Raw genomic sequence first — 16,881 nt, 5'->3', positions numbered from 1 at the left:
GGTTAACCATCGAGCATTGATTCTTTCCTTGGCGTACATCCAAGAACGGTCCTTCGATCTACAACATAATACCCAAGAAAACAAACAAAACAAAATAGTTAGTCTAATCATTGACAGGAGGATTAAGGTGTTAATTAACCGGAGCTAACTAAAAATTTGAAATTAGAGACATTCCGAGAGAAATTGGAGGCCGACGAGAAAGATCGGGAGAGAGAGAGAGAGCTCGCAAGCGAGAGGGAAGTTTCGGGCGACGACGAGAAGGCCGCATTTTGGCCGGCGGCCGCGGAGCTCAAAATTTTGAAATTGGGAAACTTCGGAGAGAAATTGGAGGCCGGCGAGAGAGATCGAGAGGGAGAGATAGATCGGGAGGGAGATGGAAGCTTCGGGGTCGAGAATCGGAGCTCACCGGCCGCCGGAGCTCCAAAAATGGCCGCCCGCCGGCCACAGAGGCAGCGACGCCGGCGCGGGGGGAGGGGGGGGTGGGGGTGGGGGGAGAGAGGAGGAAGGGGGAGGATGGAGGGGCTACCTGGGGGGCTCGCCGGCGGCCATGGCGCCGTCGGGCAGCACCTTGCCGTCGCCGGAAGTGAAGGGGCCGCAGCTTCTCCGTTACGACGCGCGGCGCGACCAGTTGCGGTTCTGTTCTTCGTATTTAAATCGCGACACTCATCAGTGGCGGTCGGGAATTGGACGACCGTTACTAATAATAGGAGGTACATCAGTATTGGTCGAGTAGTTAGGGCGACCGTTACTGATGCGTGGTTCATCAGTGGCGGTCGACCGCCACTGATGTAACTCGCGAGCTATGATTGTTCATCAGTGACAGTCGCCTCTCGCGACCGCCACTGATGTATGGCTGGGCGGGAACGGACAGAGCCCGCTTTGTTCATCAGTAACGGTCGCGGCCGCGACCGACACTGATGTTGTTCATCAGTAATGGTCGCGCCGGACCCGTTATTGATGTTCCGTTGCATATAGACCGTTTTATAATAGTGTACGTTAATTACTGATTGGCACTCCAACCTTGATTTGATTATCATACTGTATCAGCATCAGGAAAGCATGTCTCTGTCGGTTTAAATGCGCGGAATGGTCGGTTGATGGAGTTAGCTTGTAGGAGTAGAAAACAATTGAATTATCTGATTGAAAGTGTTATCGGAATGAAATCCTATTGCAAATTGCTATTTTTTTCCGAATAAAATCGTGTGTTTTGAGTAATTGTGGGCTTTCGGACCTAACTTTGGGCCTGCAGCTGGGCCAGGCTTAGAACGGGCACTCCATGATCAAGTCTAATACTCATGTACAAAAATAAGTCTAGTACTCACGTATTTCCTCCGTCCAACAAAAGATGTCTCAAGTTTGTTAAATATTGGATGTATTTAGACATGACTTAGTGTACAGATGCATTCAAATTTAGTTAAAGTTGAGACATCCTTTGTTGGACGGAGGAAGTAATATAATTTGGTTCCTCTAAAAAAAACGTACTGTATTTTGGTTCCTCTAAAAAAAAGTACTCCTTCCAGCCGGAATTACTTGTCGAAATATTGCACGTATCTAGACACTTTTTATACATAGATATATCCGTAATTGGACAAATTTGAGACAAGTAATACCGATCGGAGTGAGTACTGTACTTTGGTTATGCATATTGACATTCAGGCACGAAAACCAAACATTTCTACAGACAATACTTGCAGACTAGGGATATCATGTTTGCTAGAGTCGACACTCGATGAGTCTATCTAACCATATTGCCCTTAAATAGTGGTCTAAATAGTTCTGAGAAATTCAACCGTTCTCTGGTAAAATATACTTCTTCTTTTTCTAGATATAAGATTTTACATCTTTATCTAAGTCAAACTTCTCAGAGCTTGATCAAGTTTATAAAAAATTATACAGTATTAACATTTACAACTTCAAATTAAATCCATCATGATATATATCTCTATACTTATTAGATATCGTAGATACCATTGTATTTTTCTATTGACTTGGTCAAATTTTAAGAAGTTTGACTTATGACAAAACTATAATTAAAGAAAATAAAAACGGAGGTACGTAGTAGGATATAAGCAAGCATTTTGCAAATCAATCGCTTTGGAGATGTAGGTATAAGCAACCATTTAAAAAAAATAGTGATTTCTCCTGTTCATTTATTTTGTGTTACTTTTCTCATTGTATATATAGATTAAAATTTCGATATCAATTTTTTATAACATGACAGATCGAGTTTGTTCACAATCATTGACACTACTATTTCAACTAGATATATCATGACATGCCTTAAAAATGGTAAATAGTGGACAAGGAAGTCCTTATCCGTTTTTCTAGCATTTTTCCTTTATCAAGGGTGGTTAATCCTTCGTGTCGAACCCTCGGATGCTCTCACTAGCGCCCCCCCCCCCCCCCTTCCCTTTAGAACAGGTGAGCGTTATTAATTAAGCAATGATTTTAAATTAGTCGTTAGAGATCTTCACTGTTAATTACTGCAAAAAAATTACAATGATGCATCTAATTCGTGGAAGTATTTCGGTACGTAACGGCACGCAGTAGCCTCTGACAGCTGATCTTAGCGAGTGATCTCTCATGAATAAATCCCAGCTAGCTAGTTATCTTCACGTGTGCTGTTCCAACAGTTGGTTGAGAGCAAAAACGATAGATCCAGACTTGTACCCAAGGTCCGCAAGTACGTCGACTTGATTGTTCAGGCTAGCGACAAAACGGCTAGTGTTTCAACAGTGCCTGAGATCACTTCTTATCTCTGAAAGAAATTAAATTTACTGGACTTGCTTATTTCCCCAAGAACACGACTCCTGCCTCCAGGTTTTCTTGCTCTGTTACTAATAGGCTACTTTTTTCCATCTGCTAATTAAATACTCCAGTACACAGGGATTGGGCGAAGGCTGGAATTCAGTGAGATGAAGACAATCTTCGTCTTTTGGAACATTCGGAAAGAAACACCGCAGAAGAAGTAACTCTCCAGCCCAATGAATTGACGCTAGTCAAGTCGCATATATCGAACCAGGAATCAACGAGATTGATCAAAGGAGCCTAACCCGGCATCTCGAAATAACGACTCGTCGACGGAAGGAGAAGCGGCCCGGCTGCACAGTGCCGGGTGCTATTGTCAGGACTTTGGCTTGCGAACTTTTTTTTTACTACGGAAATAACTTCCGTACGTAACGGTCAATATATATTTACACACACGCAGGTGTGTTTGTTAAGAATTCAGAGTTTATAGGTTTATTTGTCTCCTCACTCCATTGTAGTGTGTGATATGCGCCTCTCGGAAAGGTGTAACTCATGACACGGCCCGTCGGATCGGCAATGGACGGCGTTGATTAAAGGTAGTTCTACTTTGCACATGACCCTCTCCTTTTACCCATGGCATAGGTCTAAATCCAACCTTTTGACCTATGCCGTCCATTTTTTATCCATGGGCATGGGCTACATCACTAGTTTGCATGTTTTCACTGAGTTCTAATTTTCACTTGATACTTTAATTGTCCTCATAGTACTTGTAAACATTGACTATTTTTACAGTACTACCATTAAGAGCTTTGTATCTTTTCACTTAAAAGTTTTGGATGGTCTACGATTAAAAAATAAACCTTGGTGATCAAGGAGATAGCAGTGGCACGGTAAATACTATTCCTTCCGTTTCTAAATTTTTCTTATGGTTTTAGTTTAAATTTAAGAAGGGAAGGAGTACAACTTGACACACTTGCGATGTGGTGAAGCATGCACAAACCAAATTTGTTTGGCTGATTCAATAATGCAAGAAAGAAAGAAAAAGTCCAAACTCAAACCAATCCGTGCACATATTTTTATAGTCTGGCCACAACAGGAGAAAATGACAAAAATGTGAGAATGAATGAAAGTATATACAATTAGAAACTCTTCACAAAAAATATAAGTTGCACATATTTTGTTTTTAATAATCCTTGCATGAGACATAATATAGGGCGCTAAAAATCTCTAGAAAAAAGGCCTCCATGAGACATATTATATAATGACTGAGCTACCGGTCGGCAATTAGCTCTGGAAATGTGCTAGTAATTAGTAAGACATATATATTTTTTTTCTTTCAGTGAAAGATACATTCCCTATTTCCATGAGACATTATCTCGAGACGTCATTTTCGTGAAAATATAAGAAAGAGAGTGTTTATCTGAACATGCCACCTCGTAATTAAAGCCAGAGGCCCAGAAGAGAGCAGCAAGAATTGCCTCCAAAAGAAAGAAAGAAATTTAGAAAATGGAACAGATGATGTCCAGTCAAATCCGATGAAGTCTGCTGCCCTGGACCCTGCCCATCCCCTATAAATAGCGCCCCTTCACAAGTTAATCAACACAAACCCTCTCGAGTCCTCCCCTTATTACACCTGCACTCTAGCTGGCTACCTGGCTGCCGCTAGCCTGCTTGCTAACTTGCTCAGCCCCTCTTGCCCTCTCAAGAAGTCTTCAAGAAATTCGTCATCCAGAGTGCTCTCGGAGTCTCACTCACTCACCCAGAAGCCTAGCTAGCTTGGATGGACTTCGACATGCTGAACTGTAACCCGGAGGCGCAGCTGGAGCTGATGAACGCAATGCTGCAGCTGGAGCACCTCACCGCGCTCCCCGACCACCACGCCATGGCGGCGCCCGTGCCCCCGACTCCCCCTTCCCCTCCATGCACTCCAGCAGCCCCTCCTCGCCACTTCTCCTCAGCGGCCCCCGGCCACCTTATTCCCTCACTCCCAGCAGGCCCCAACAACTGCCACGGCGCCGCCTTCCACGACCCGCCGTACTCTTCCCTGCAGCTTCCGGCCGCCTACAACAACAACGCCGGGTACGCAACGCCGCATCAGCACCACCAGCAGCAGCAGAGTTCAAATCCTGCGGGTCGTACTGGGGAAGTCGTGGACGGCGCCGCCGCCGTGGGTCCGGCGGCGATGCGGGAGATGATCTTCCGGATCGCGGCGCTGCAGCCCGTGAACATCGACCCGGAAACGGTGCGGCCCCCGAAGCGGCGCAACGTGCGGATCTCGACGGACCCGCAGAGCGTGGCGGCGCGGGTGCGGCGGGAGCGGATCAGCGAGCGGATCCGGATCCTGCAGCGGCTCGTCCCGGGCGGGACCAAGATGGACACGGCCTCCATGCTGGACGAGGCCATCCACTACGTCAAGTTCCTCAAGACGCAAGTGCAGTCGCTCGAGCGCGCCGCTGCCGCCAACAACAACAACGGCAACCACCGCCCGTCGCCGGCCGGCAGCGGCGCCGCCTACCAGGGCCTGAACGGGCCGTGGTAGGTCGTTGTATATTACGACGACGTCGGCCGCATGCAAGCTTATGAGTTATGGTCCGACATGCATGCCCATGTAATGACAAGAGCACATTAATCGGCGTTTGTGTGTGCATGCTTGGAGAGTTCAAGGGGGCATGCATGCAATCGGCAATCGTACGGCCAAGAAGGCGCCCGTTGGTACTACTAGCACTACTTGTACCTGTTCAATCATGTCTGTAAATTAAGATGTACGAGTACTCACTAGCAGTTAGGTGCCCTGCTCTAGTTACTAGATGCATTCCCCTTTTTTTACTAGCTACTCCAGGTAGTAATAGTACGTACTGCATGCCCGGCCATATGCTTGTGAATGGACGGACTAGCAAATTACGCCGCTGCTCGATCGATCGATCGATCATGCACTACACATAACGCTGCACAAGCCTAGCTCGCACCACCTATATATGTGTTGTTCTGTACCACTATGAATATTCTAGCCATTTTATTCGTTGCAACATCACCTCGATCGTTCGTTTCCCAACATCGTCGTTACCATCTGGATCGAGTTTTTGTAATTGCCTTGAGAACTATCAAAAGAACGCCGTAAATTTCTAAAGCAGATCTCGAGTTTACTCGGAGTTGAGAGCTAATATGTGCGTGCACTCATATCATGCGTAGCTGCAGCAGCCTGGGCCTGGAGCAGCACAGAGAAGTGAGTGCATGGCATGCACAAACGAACCGGCTTTCAGCGCACAGAGACATGTTTATGCAGCAAGAAGCAAAAGACTATACGGCCGCGGCGATATGATTGAATAAAAACGACCGCCTGCCCTGTTGATCCTTCACTGCAAGAGACTGAGAGAGTACACTGTTCCCTCGGTCCGGGGTCCCAATATTGTTCGCAGCCCTGGCGATGCGGTCCAATATATGGAGAAGCCTGGCGACGCCTCGGCGCGCGCGGCCGCGCGCTCCTTTGCCCCGCCCTCGTCACGTCCTACGTTGCCGCACAGGACCGCCCGCTGTGCGCGCACAGAGCGCGCCCCGGCCCGCGCGAGAGCGAGCGCAGGGAATGGCCGGCTAGCTCGCGCATGCATGCAAAGCAGGAGCTGGGCGCCGGGCGCGGCGTCCCGGAGCGGGGCGAGTCGGGTCTTGCTTTCGGGTCGCCAAGCTCATTCCGGCATACGCGCGGCCGTTTCTGGCGCGGAGCCTTTGCTTGCGTGCATGTGCCCGTGTCCGGGCTGCCATGAATGCCTCGGCAGCCCGTGTCTGCCGATGTTCCCACCCCGGCCGTTCCGTGTCTAATTGAGTCAGAATTGAACCTCGAAATATGTGACCGCCTTATATTATAGAACGGAGGGAGTATTTATCAGTTCCTAAACCTTAGCGTGTATGATCTCAGGGTCACGATGTTTGGACTTTTATTTATCGATCCGGACACTTCGCATCAATTAATCTCCACCGTGGTTTTACGTACTGAGAACGGCGATGTAACGTAGTGAAGGTAAAAACAAACAGACAGCTTGCTACGATCGAAAGAAGAAAAATTAAAAGCGCCGGCCGATCGAGGATAATGTTTTGTAGCGATGAAAAGACAGAGGCCGGTACGATCAAATCAAGCCAAGGTAAATCCAAATTTCTGATACATGTGCTGCATGCATGCATCCCCGCGCGGCCATGCATGTGCCGAGGGATCGCCACCCTTTCGACAAATAGAACTTCTGAAACCGACGTCTTCCATCATATTGCGCGCGTCGCGCGCACACACACACAACGCGCTAGTTAGCTAGCTCTATCCGTCGATGCGAGTCTAGACACTCTGAAGTCTAGATGGTAGACTTTCACTGACCCCGGCCAAGCTAGCTAACTCCTTGATTAATTAACTTCACGCGATTAAAGTCTTCTCAACTTGACCGTACATGGCGCACCTCCTGTCGGCAACAACAATGACCGTACCAGCTCGCGGATACTGTATTTTTTTTTTCTTTGACTGCATGCACTAGTACTTTCTTCTAACAGAAGGAAAGAAAAATGAAAGGAAATTGAGAAATCCACGCGCCGTGAATCTGCGACCGGTGGTGCAAACATAGGATAGACATTGCCATCAGTGAGAAAGCGGGGGTTCTCGTTGTCGATCCGGCCGGCGGGTGCCCACCCACGGCGAGGCATAGCTCTATATCTCTCTCCCGTGTCCGGTCCCACGCGGGGCGCCAAGATTTGGGCGGATTCAGAGCGCTCATGTGCGTCCCTCCTGGCGCAAAAGACCGGGGAGCTAGCTCTAGAGTCGCAACAGCCTATCTCGATCCCATCTCCGGAAAAATATATATAAGAATGACCGGTCTCGCACAAGATGGTTTCCTCACTTTAATTCCCTTCCATAATTCCATTCATGATTGCTGTTTGATTGCTCGATCGTTTCTTCTTCTGCACCTCTTTTAGTTCCTGCGTTCTTTTCCTGTGTGGTACAGTCAGAAAGCAAAATTGTTGCGCAGGCAGGATGCACCAACCTTGACCACGCAAAGAAGGAGATGGAAAGATGCTGCGAATTAATCCACTTTAAAAGGTAAAAATGGCGACGAAAATACTGCTAGCCCTAAGCTCTTCCAGAAATAAGCTCGGCCATACATTTTAAAAGCGCTCGCTCATTTACCCGCAAAAAAAGAAGAATTCTTGCTCACGGGGAGTATAATTAAGAAGTCATGGTCAGTGGCGAATTGAAGCCAGAAACGTGATAAGATGTGTCTAATGGTGCAGCTATACTCGTAGATTTTTCGTCCTTATAAGCTAGAAAATCAATAGTTATCATTCTAAACATCCTTGCTAGGGCGGTACTACAGCATATGTAGCACTGGCCCTGCCTTTTCCCCTGATCATGGCTTTGTCTCAAGTCAAATTTCTTAAACTTTGACCTAATTTATAAAAGATGGAAAATCAGAAAAATCAAAATTAAAGACCGAGCATATATAACCTAGCTAGACTAGTCATGGTGAACCGCTTGGTCACGGAGACACAAACTAGCACACACCACCAAGAAAACCGTCAGATAAAGCTAGCCATCCATGATATCATCTTCATCACCCATCGCTTCATGAACTGGCGATTTTAGCTTCGAATTAACAACCATAGAAGAACCGATCACACGACACTGCACCAAGCCCACGCGATCTGAGCCACGATAGCCGGCAAGAGCGAATAAGGAGGCGGTTGCAATTTTCATGACAAGCTTCGAAGGAGAAAGTTGTAGGACTTACACCGAGCGAATAAGAGGACAATAGGTTGTCACTTGAGGCACACATCTCATGCCATCACCACCATCTTGTCGACCTACACAACATAACAGCTCCAACCTCACGACGGCATGCCGAACCGATCGCGATGCACAAAAAACCTAATAGACACACCAAGATGGCCGACGACGAAACCGATGCCCTGGCCCAACGTCGTTTGTCAGCATTGGTGCTGCTACACTAAGTGCCGCATTACGCTGCCCAACGCAACCCGGTCGACGATGGCAAATTAATCAAGCCACACGTGCAACATTCGAGGGGCCAAGTCTCCAAACCCAACGCCTTAGAGGAGAGATCGGTTTTAAAGATGCCGCCTTCATCCGATGTGGCCAGTCAAATCTATGCTTTCAACCAGAGAACGAGAACCCAAGGGCATCAAAGGTGCTATTGTCGCCGGCACCAACAATAGACCGGTGATGCCGGTGATGCTTTGGCCTGGAGCACCGTGTTTGCGGCTGCCACCGGACAGCCACTAGGTGACCAGCCACATTCATGGCATGATGGCAATGCAAGCCTTATCGAAATAATGTTTTTCTTCCAAAGGTGTGCAATATCCTGTTAAGTGAAAAAAAAATCCTGTTAACAGAAACGTGTGTGGGGATCGAACACCAGAGAGACCGGCTGAAAGTGCATGTGTGTTTTGTGGTGATCGGCCGGTGACAAAACATCGTCGGCCAAACAGGGCCTCAACATCCCTACGCAGTACATATGGCGGCCTCAGCACCGATCGCTAACAAAAACCGATGAGGACGACGCAACTGCACAGCACTACTTGCTTGCCGCGACGAGCCTTCCAACCAGGGCGCTCTCCGCGTCGATCGGGAGATCACGCGATCGATCGAGCAATTAATCCCCTGTCATGTCCAGCGTCGAGCTAGCCTACCGGTCTCCAGACAAGACCAACAGTCTGATTGGACCTGTTCGTCTCATAGGATACACGCATTTCCCGGCCGTGGCCCAGCGAGCAGACAGATCGAACGCCCCGATCGACGTTGTTGCATACTTGCATGGGGATAGCTAGCACACGTGCACGTACAGCCAAATCCCGGCACGATGCATACGCAGGAGATAAATTAAGTACCAGTACCCGCTACAACGTCTGGAACGTGCATGCCTCCCCCGGCCGCGCCGCGCGCCAGCCATCCCGTCCCGATGCACAGCGGATCGCCTGCTGACGACAGATACACTACTGAAAGCGAAGATCAGTGCTGCAGGTTGTCAGAAACATCCAATGCTTCCTTTCTCATCTCTTCTTCATCATCACTTCACCTGGCCCGGAAACCGACTTAAGAAAGAAAAATACGTCTCATGCGGCACGCCCCTCTCATGTCAGAGGAAAAACGAGAGGGTTTTCTTCGTTGACGGGACGCGCATATGCATTATGCATACACGACCGGCCAGATGGGGCTACGCTGAATTAGACGTGCGCTAGGTGAGCTGAGCCACGCCATGTGGGGATATCAGGGGCTTGTACGTACGCTCCCGGTGGGGCTTAGGCTGTGGTCTCGTTCCTGCTGCGCGGCTCTCGCGAGATCATTCTTCTGGTATACTCACGTCTCATGTCAAATAATTTTTTATTATATATATGTATCTAGACGTCTTTTAGACATTGACAGAATCAATTAATATGTGCCGGAGCGAGCAGCAGCAGACTGATCTGATTGGGGTTGCATGTATATTCGCTTGTGTCCGTGGGCGCGCCACGGCGGACGGCAAAGGCAAGGGCGTGGTGCCGATGGCCACATGGGCCGGCCGCCGATGGTTTGCGCCGAGCTACTTAAGCTTAATTTGCTCCCTCGATCGGGCGGATCAGCGGATGAGACAGCGGAGAGTTCGCGATACGACGTACGGGTCAGAGCGATTTGGACGGAATCCGCCGCGCGCCGATCTTGTGTTGTGTGTCGTGCTCAGGTTGTTAGTTTGGGATGGCCGGATGGGATGGGAACGTGGCTGCATGCTTTGCCGTGACTGTTCCGGGCGTAGCAACGGGTTACCGACCACTAGGCCGAAGATATAGGTTTTGACTCGTGTACTGCTAGCTCTGCTTAGGAGACGTCCTTGTCTTTCAGGTGTACTTGGACGGTTTGATAACCGTTTGCATTTTATTTTTATTTTTGCGAAAAAGATAACCGTTTGCATTGATGATGAGGGAACTGTTTGCGTGCAAAAATTTACTGTAACTGTGAAGAGCTGTTTGCGTGAAGTACATGTTGAAAATGTGGGGCGAAGAAGAACTCGATCCACGTGAGTCTGCAATTGGTGCGTTTGTGCATACCGGACGTTTACATAATTGTTTCACACGTGAGTCACCGTGGAAGTTGTACCAGTCTAGTTGTTTTTGCAGCGCGCATATATATATAGTCACATTTTGACACAACGTGGTCATTAACATTTTTTCTTCTAAAAACCACAACCATTTTGTATGGAGATGCTACATTATATATCACGCTCGAAACATGCATGCATGGAAGGCAGGCATTGCTCTAACCTTGCAATATGGAGCCAACTTCCGTTAATCTTGAAAATGAAGCTGTCATGATTTTCGTTCAACCGGATGTTAATATGGTTATTAATATGTCATGCCTCGTTCAAGGGATGTCGTATACTGATTTTGCACATTTATTAAGGGTGAAAAATGGACTTGTTTTTTGTGCAAAATGGCCCAACTGTCCTCGAACCGCATCGTGAAATCCGTCCCACCATTACTTCAGGCCATTTTGCAAACAAACCGATCAATCCAATACTACTCCACGTGCCACATCCCCACATCTGTCAAAAGCCCACTGGACTGCCGAAAGTGAACATGTAAGCCTAGTCTGCATAACCCAGTCTTGGGCTTGCTCCAAAAATCAGGCTGCAAGCCCAACACCACACCGTTGCGGATCCGTGAGCTGAACTGGCTCCGACTAATTCGGCCTGCCCTGCCCAATACCCCATCCATACACATCGAGACGCCGACCGCCGACCTGGGAGCCCTGTGAGACCCTGTCCCGTCCGTACCAATCTCCGCCATGCCGCCCCCGGAGACGGAGCCACGAATCTCGTCGATCGTTGGCTGCAGGGCCGCCGCCACCGCCGGCCGACGCCGCCACCGATCTCCTAGCCCCGACCGAGACCGTCACCGCCGCCATCACGAAGGTGACGGCCAGGGATTGAAGGGATCGTCCCTGGCCCGTAGGGTGTCGGATTCCAGCGAATCGGACGGTTCGAGGAGCGACGGCAGGCACCGGCGCCGCTGTAAGGAACGTGGACGCGGCAGAAGAGGCAAGGAAAGCCGGCGCCGCCATCGCGGCCGATCGCGTGGCAGCGATGATGACGACTCCGAGATCTCCTACGACTCCGTGGGTTCAGGAGACGGAAAGAGGAGGAAAAGATCAAGGAGAAGCAGTCGCAACGGCTCAAGGTCAAGGAGGAAGAAGAGCAGGGGATCAGATTCCCATGGGTCGGGTAAACCAAGTGGCGGCGCCCGCAGCAATGTCAAGACCAGCGACGAACCGAAGGAGGCGCTCGAGTTCAGGGAGATGATCGAAGAGGCGCCGCCAGGGCCGATGCCGATGCCGCAGCCCCGCGCGGAGGCGCAGATCGTCAAGTACGGCGGCGCTCTGCGGCCGGGGGAGGGCGACGCGATGGCGCAGTTCGTGCAGCAGGGGAAGAGGATCCCGCGGCGCGGCGAGGTGGGCCTGACCGCGGAGGAGATCCAGAGGTTCGAGGCGGCCGGGTACGTGATGAGCGGGAGAGCAGGCACTCGAGGATCACCGCCGTGCGCCTCCGCAAGGAGAACCAGGTGTACAGCGCCGAGGAGAAGCGCGCGCGCGCTCGCCACCTTCAACTACGAGCAGAAGGCGGCGCGGGAGAGGAAGGTCAGGGACGACCTCAGGCGCCTCGTCGACAGGGCGCTCGGCAAACTCGCCCAGACGGCGGAGCAGCACGATCCGTTCGCTGATAAGTAGGAACACGATACGCGATGCCAGTTGCAGTTTAAACTTTCTGCCCTTGCTGTCAGATATAGCACGAACTGTTTGATTGTCTTCGCTTTGTTCTTCAGCGCATTTTGCACAAAAATGTTGACATGCCTTTATGTTCCTACTTAAGTTTGGTGGGTCGATGGTCTGTAAATTCTGCGTTTATCATGTCACCCATGCGTTGGTTTGTGTCTCATACTCGCTAAGTCGTAGATGTACGTGCATTTGGGGTTGTTTTAAGTTAAACTTCGTCAACTTCGACTGTTTTTATATAGATAAAAAATACCAACATGTGTAATACGAAATCAATGCAACATGAGTCCTAATGATACTAGTTTGGTGTTGCATGTGTTTATTGATTTTCCTACAAGTCAAATTTGACAAGGTTTGACTTAAGACAACCCCAGATTATAAAAGGTTTTTTTTAAAAGAAAAGTCAATCGGTTGCCATTTGATTAGGAAGAAGAGTTCATAATTACAACCTACCCACGGGGGGCCACCTCCAACATCTCCAGGGTAAATGGAGATGGCGAGACCGCTAAGAAGGATCTCCTCATGGATCAGCCGGGCAACCTGCAGAAAGGCCAATGTTCCTAAAAATGCGCCTATTAGCATATTTAGAAATAAAGGGATTATCTTATCAGAAAATCCAGAAATAACACGCACGTGTTAGCATTTTCATCAATAACTAGCAGATTGCACAGCTAGACTTTTATTAATGATTTTTTTTATTTTATTTTTCAATAAATTCATTTTGTATGCAATTTAGATGTATTTTATTTGGAATTATTCGATGATTTTTGAAATATTGATTTTGTTATATATTTTTACCTAGCAAATATATATTCCCTCGTACCATGTTAACTGTCGCAACTTTCTCTAGATACACGTTCACTAATGTTTTTGCAATAGAGTTTTTTTTCTATTAACATCGTGTGAAGGGACGGAGTCAGAAATTCGGCATGAGGGGGGCGAGAAAAAACAAAGCCGCAAAGACTAAGTCCATATATAGAAGACATAGTCTTGATGTCCAATATAACTAGCATATCATAGAAAAGAGATTCATGTCTAAGTAGTCAAAATATAAATGCATATTGCATTTCTACTAATTTGAAGTTGGCTCTATGACCACAGCGACCGAAAGAAGGAATACATTTTTAATCTGAATTCTGAACACAGTCCGGCAAATTCTTTGGACAAACACAAATAGATAAATATAGAAGATGAAGTCGAAGTGGATTAACTTACTGCATCCTGCTTGATAAACCTCCGGCAGTAGCTTTGTTTGCCACCTTTCGATTTTGTTTTCGATCTTTAGCAGAATTGGGGATTTGGGGGTGTCGCTTGACTGCGTCTGCGCTCGCCAGTGTGGGGCGGCATCGAGTTCCACCCTCGAAGAAGTTGCAGCGGGCGCATTGATCTAAGAACTCGGCTTTAGCAGTCCAGATGGGTTAGGAGGGTCCAATCAGTATTAACCACCTGGGGGGGGGGGCAAAGCCCCCCGTGTCCCCCCTTGGCTCCATCCCTGGTCATCGGTAGCTACTGGTCTACTAGCTAGTGGGCTTAAGGGGGGCCGAAATTAAGCCCAACTTGTTTCTTAATCACATGGCTAATCAGTATTAAGCACCTAGCAGATCGGCCCCCCCACCCCCCCGCGTGCCCCTCGTGTAAGCTACATTGGCGGGTTGAAGTAGCTGTAGACACTAGAAAGTCTGCGTGATAGTTATTAGGACATGAGGGCGAAGGCAGCGATGAGCGATATGATCACCCCTGCTCCACCTGTGGTCATAGTACTTGTCTACCTCGTCCGACACCTCGGAGAGGTAACTGTCATTGAGTTTGAAGACGGCCTTGAGGCAGGCCCCGTCGCTGCCGAGCTTGTGGTCAATTATGCCAATGTCGTGCAAATACTGATAACTTCATCAGAATTTATTAGGTTATCCATGAAAATAGCATAGGAGTTAATGTCGTTCCTGGATGGAGTGGCGATGTCCGTGTGGCATTGCTCAAAGGCAATCAGGTTAAGAAATAACCTTTTTGTCCAGGCATTGATGTGGATCCGCGGATGTGCAGCACGCCCTTCTCGAAGCTTATGTCCCAAAACTTGTCTCCGTTGCTTCGCTGGCACAGGATGCCGGCCTCCCGGAGCTCCGACGCGCAGTGAACAAACTAGTACCGCCACGGGTCGGGCCACTCCTTGAACCGTGGTCTCTCCTCGGGGGCGGCTCCATCTCGGCATGGAAGAGGCTGCACTGGAACACGTAAGACAATGGAGCTTCATGTTCTGCTTGATGGACATGATGCTGTTCTCTCGAGCCTGACGGAGTCCCGGGGGTGAAGTGGCATGTCGATCAACATGAGTGGCTCAAAGAAGTGCACAACGAGGGCGGCCACGGCGCCCATGTGCAGTGCGTGGCCCTCCTAGGTCTCGAGCAGGCAGTGCAGCACAAATAGTGGAATCTGGTTCTCCAGGAGGATCAAGTTACTCCCCACAGTGAGCATCGTGCTTCGCATTGCGAATACCGGGTCATACCGTCAGTAGCCCAGCTCATGCTCGAACCCCTCCAGCGCGTCGCGAAAAAGCTCCAACATGAAAGTTCCATCGAGCATCAGGTACATGACGAATTCATCAGAAGCCATCGAGGTGATCTGCTCGTCATAGCAAGCGCAGGCCTGCTCCTCCATGGGCCGAAGCATGTCGAAATAGTCATTGCAGTCCTTGCCTGTGCGAACGAGCATGTTGTGTGTAGGGCACGCCACTTGTGCGGGTCCATCTCAGGCAACAGGTCGAGAGGGCCGGTGGATACCACCTGAGGAGAATAGGCGTGCTCGTTGCCGTCACGGAGGTACTCGGGCACACAATACACGGACTGGTGCGCCCACGGACACGCCTATTCCTCCGCGCGTGCTTGCACCAGCTTCTGTGTAAGTTGTAGCTCGTTGTATAGTTGGTTCTTCCTATTTCTGTCACGTTAATTTCGCTGACTAGCATGTCATATGTCCCAATATACAAGCATCCCCATGAAACACTATCAAACACACTCGTAACTCGTAAGGCAAGAGATGGAATTTGCTTTTTTCCCTTCCTTGTACCCCCAAGCTGTCAATTATCACTACTACAAAATACACACTCTCACTGGCTGCCCCTTATACCCCTCGACAGGTGGGAAATCTTGTAGCAACTTAACATCAATGGTGACATTTGCACCACTGATTTGGAGAGCCACATGTGAAAGTCACCGCTGCCGGCTGTTCGGTGTTGTTCATCCACTAACGGGTCACCTTTATATTCATTATTATGGACTTGGTGATGAATGAATTGATGATGTACTATATAAGCAAGGGAAATTTGCATTAAAAAACGAAACTTCATGTTACAGAGTTACAAATGCTGGTTTTTTTTAATAAACTTTAAGAAGTTTGATTTAGAATAAAGATAGAACATCTTATATTTAGAAATGGATGGAGTATTTATATTTTTGTTTTTGCTAAACAACCTGTTTATTGATAAAAGGAGAACCTTTATCTGACAGAAGGTTTGCCGTTCATTTATTCAACATGCACAGACACACAGTCTCCATGCCAATCATGGATAGCACACGTGTGCAACACAAAATTGTTGAGCTTCTACAGGTAAAATATGTGTTTTTGTTGCATTTCAGTTTCTATGGCCAAAATATTATATTAGAGAAGTTTCATTTTAGTCATCGATTATAGATATTAGATTTTCTATCCATAATTATTATCTGTATGGATAATGTCGTAAGCATTGGTTTTTATCCAGCCCAATTTTTATCTATTAGGTCCATCATCCATGGGTCTAAATGACTTTTTCGACATATTCGTTTGACACAAAACCTCTGTTATTTTGTCATGTTGTTTCTGGTGTTGTGGTTGCTTCTGGCGGCTGGTCGCAAGAGATCTTCCATTACAAATGTCTAGTTTGTGGTTGTGGTCGTGGATTTGGGTGCGGCTTTCAAGATTGGATTCCAGCTGGCATTTTCTTTGTGAGGATGCTGGTACCGTTGCCGAATGTTGGTGCGGTCATGAATTCGGCGATGATGCATCGGTGGATGTATGTTAGTTGAATGTGGATGGTAACCGTGTATTTTCATCCAATACACATACCATCTATGCCAAGTTGTTTTCTTTTCTATTTCTTTTTTCAAAATCTATCATTTTTCAGCATCAACCCATTTGCTATAATCACAAATGAGCCGTGGTTAGAGTAGTTGGTTCGGGCTTGCCTTTTTCGCTCGAGTCTCAATGTCTCAAATATAGGACAAATTATCAAGGCTGGCCTATCACTGCGGGAGATAGAGGGTTGTTTTCCTAATTCATCATAACCAAGGCTGGCCTATCACTGCGGGAGATCA

At 48.2% G+C, this 16,881-nt stretch overlaps 2 protein-coding genes and 1 pseudogene across 2 annotated transcripts; 2 read left to right on the top strand and 1 right to left on the bottom strand.

Moving 5' to 3' along the window:
- Positions 1-4,359: 4,359 nt before the first annotated feature.
- Positions 4,360-5,779, top strand: LOC100835736 (transcription factor HEC2). Its single transcript, XM_003572246.3, has one exon. It carries the CDS (start codon positions 4,529-4,531, stop codon positions 5,285-5,287), a length of 759 nt encoding a protein of 252 aa, XP_003572294.1. The 5' UTR covers positions 4,360-4,528; the 3' UTR covers positions 5,288-5,779.
- A 5,511-nt stretch (positions 5,780-11,290) lies between these two features.
- LOC104583724 (NF-kappa-B-activating protein-like) lies at positions 11,291-12,659 on the top strand. Its single transcript, XM_010236912.3, is given in 3 exon segments — positions 11,291-12,277; positions 12,280-12,351; positions 12,353-12,659. Coding segments are annotated over 3 exon segments (936 nt in total). The 5' UTR covers positions 11,291-11,554; the 3' UTR covers positions 12,494-12,659.
- Positions 12,660-14,208: 1,549 nt separating this feature from the next.
- On the bottom strand, positions 14,209-15,190 carry LOC106866412 (annotated as a pseudogene).
- Between the last annotated feature and the right edge of the window lie 1,691 nt (positions 15,191-16,881).

The sequence above is a fragment of the Brachypodium distachyon genome, chromosome 3 (assembly GCF_000005505.3).
Source record: "Brachypodium distachyon strain Bd21 chromosome 3, Brachypodium_distachyon_v3.0, whole genome shotgun sequence".
Lineage (NCBI taxonomy): Eukaryota > Viridiplantae > Streptophyta > Magnoliopsida > Poales > Poaceae > Brachypodium > Brachypodium distachyon.
This window is presented reverse-complemented; position numbering and strand designations above follow the sequence as displayed.

Coding starts and splice junctions, on each gene's coding strand:
- LOC100835736 (XM_003572246.3), top strand. CDS start 4,529: ATGGACTTCGACATGCTGAACTGTAACCCGGAGGCGCAGCTGGAGCTG.